Below are 1,723 nucleotides of genomic sequence, written 5' to 3'. Positions count from 1 at the left end.
CCCTTTCCCTTTCCCCTTCCCCTGTCCCCCTCCCGCCTCAGCCGTCGCTTCCTCCCCGCTTTCCCCCTGACAAACTCACTCGAGCCCGTGGTGGCCGCCATCTTGCGCTCGCTGTGATCCGGAGCCCGCCTCTCGGTGACGTCACACAGGGCCGGGCACCCCCTCCAGCCAGCAGTCACAGGAGCGGGGCGGGGCCAGCGCGTGCACACATGACGGAAGGAACCATGGAAGAGCGGAACAGAGGCCGCCATGTTTGATAGGGGCAAATGACCTGGAAACTAGAAAGAAATAAGGTTGGATGACGGAATGTCAGGGGCACCATTCACTAATAACAAGCCGCTTCTATTAGGCTAAAAGACTCAAAATAATGCACCTCTGTATTCACTGAAACAGCACAAAACACCGTTTTCTTTAAATAATAGAAGCAGTGTAAGTGCCTAAATGTGACTTTCAGCCTCCCTGTACAGGGAAAGGGACAGCTCAAAGAGCCAATAATTTCTGCTTCATGCATGCTGATAGGAGAAGATAGCAGTGTGACAGAGATAAGAGCCCATCAGTCTGCTGCTTCTCCTTTCATTGTCCAGTCACAAGCGGGGGGAGGGACAAGACCTCTAAGGGCTAGTTCACACCACCTTCATTGGCCGGAATGCCTGGATCACATTGCGGATTGGCTCACTTTGTTGTGGGGCGGGAGGGACCTTGACGATCAATTGAACTCAATGGCACCGTAGCCACGCCCCCTGGCCGTAATGCGATCAGCCACTTGGGAATGCAAGCCACATCAATACCTGCGGTCCGCTCAGAAAAAATGCTGCAATATTGATGTGCCTTGCGTTCCCCTGCGGCCGATCGCATTGCGGCTGGAGGGCGTGGCTACGGTGCCATTGAGTTCAATGGACCGCCATGCCCCACAACAAAGTGAGCCTGCCGCAATGCGATCCAGGGTGTTACAGAACGCACTGAAGATGGTGTGAACTAGCCCTAAGGGCCAGTTCCCACCAGATGCAGTGTGTTCCGGCCTGATTCTGGCCAAAACGCACTGCCTCGCATTGCGGCCGGCTCACTTATTTGTTGGGCAGCAGGGGGGCGTGGCGGGCCATCGAAGTGAATGGCTGCAATGTGATCGGACGCACGGGATCGTAAGGCACATTATGCCTGCGGTCTGGTGCGATCAAAATGCTGCAAGCACTATTTGGACCAGACCGCAGGCGTAATGTGCCTTACGATCCTGTGCGGCCGATCACATTGCGGGTGGAGGGCGTGGCTACGGTGCCAGTGAGTTCAATGGACCGCCAAGCCCCCTCCCGCCCCACCATCCGCAATGCGATCCAGGGCGTTCGGGCCGGAAGGCACTGAAGATGGTGTGAACGAGGCCTAAGTGTTACTGAACTGCTGCATATTCAAATCAGGTCCCTCATCCTGCCAGACAAGGCTGTGCTGCTGCAGATCTGTCATTCGCAGCAGGTCATCACAGCAACATGGTGCTCTATTGAGTATTAAAGATGCTCGCCATGAAGGGGCTGAATCATTGTGAGACGGAAGAAGTCATTAAAAGTTGCATTTTCAGTTGAATTTGGGGAAACTGCTGGAAACCTTCCTCGTGTTCACCGATTTCAATTGCTTTGGTTTCATTTGTTCATTGCAAACAACTGAAAGTCCGTGTAAGTGTTGTCATTAAACCTGATCTGCAATGGGGGGCTAGCTAATAGAGATCCATTGCAGC

General features: G+C 53.9%; 1 protein-coding gene across 4 annotated transcripts in view; it reads right to left on the bottom strand.

The window, feature by feature from the left end:
• The window catches only part of UBE2V1 (ubiquitin conjugating enzyme E2 V1), a 45,465-nt gene that overhangs the window by 15,039 nt on the left and 28,703 nt on the right, over positions 1–1,723 (bottom strand). For 2 of the 4 annotated variants that reach the window (XM_018572089.1, XM_018572090.1), the window contains exon 1: positions 80–189. The exons of 1 other annotated variant lie outside the window; for it this stretch is intronic. In XM_018572089.1, the coding sequence (XP_018427591.1) occupies positions 80–101 (22 nt within the window). In that variant the 5' untranslated portion in view covers positions 102–189. Of the gene's footprint in view, positions 1–79; positions 191–1,723 lie in introns of those variants that run through there. One more of the 4 variants, XM_018572091.1, reaches the window with a different exon arrangement.

Source organism: Nanorana parkeri, unplaced genomic scaffold (assembly GCF_000935625.1).
Source record: "Nanorana parkeri isolate BGI_ZX_2015 unplaced genomic scaffold, ASM93562v1 scaffold1934, whole genome shotgun sequence".
Classification (NCBI taxonomy): Eukaryota; Metazoa; Chordata; class Amphibia; order Anura; family Dicroglossidae; genus Nanorana; species Nanorana parkeri.
The sequence above is the reverse complement of the archived record's forward strand: the minus strand, read 5'-3'. Positions and strand labels throughout refer to the sequence as shown.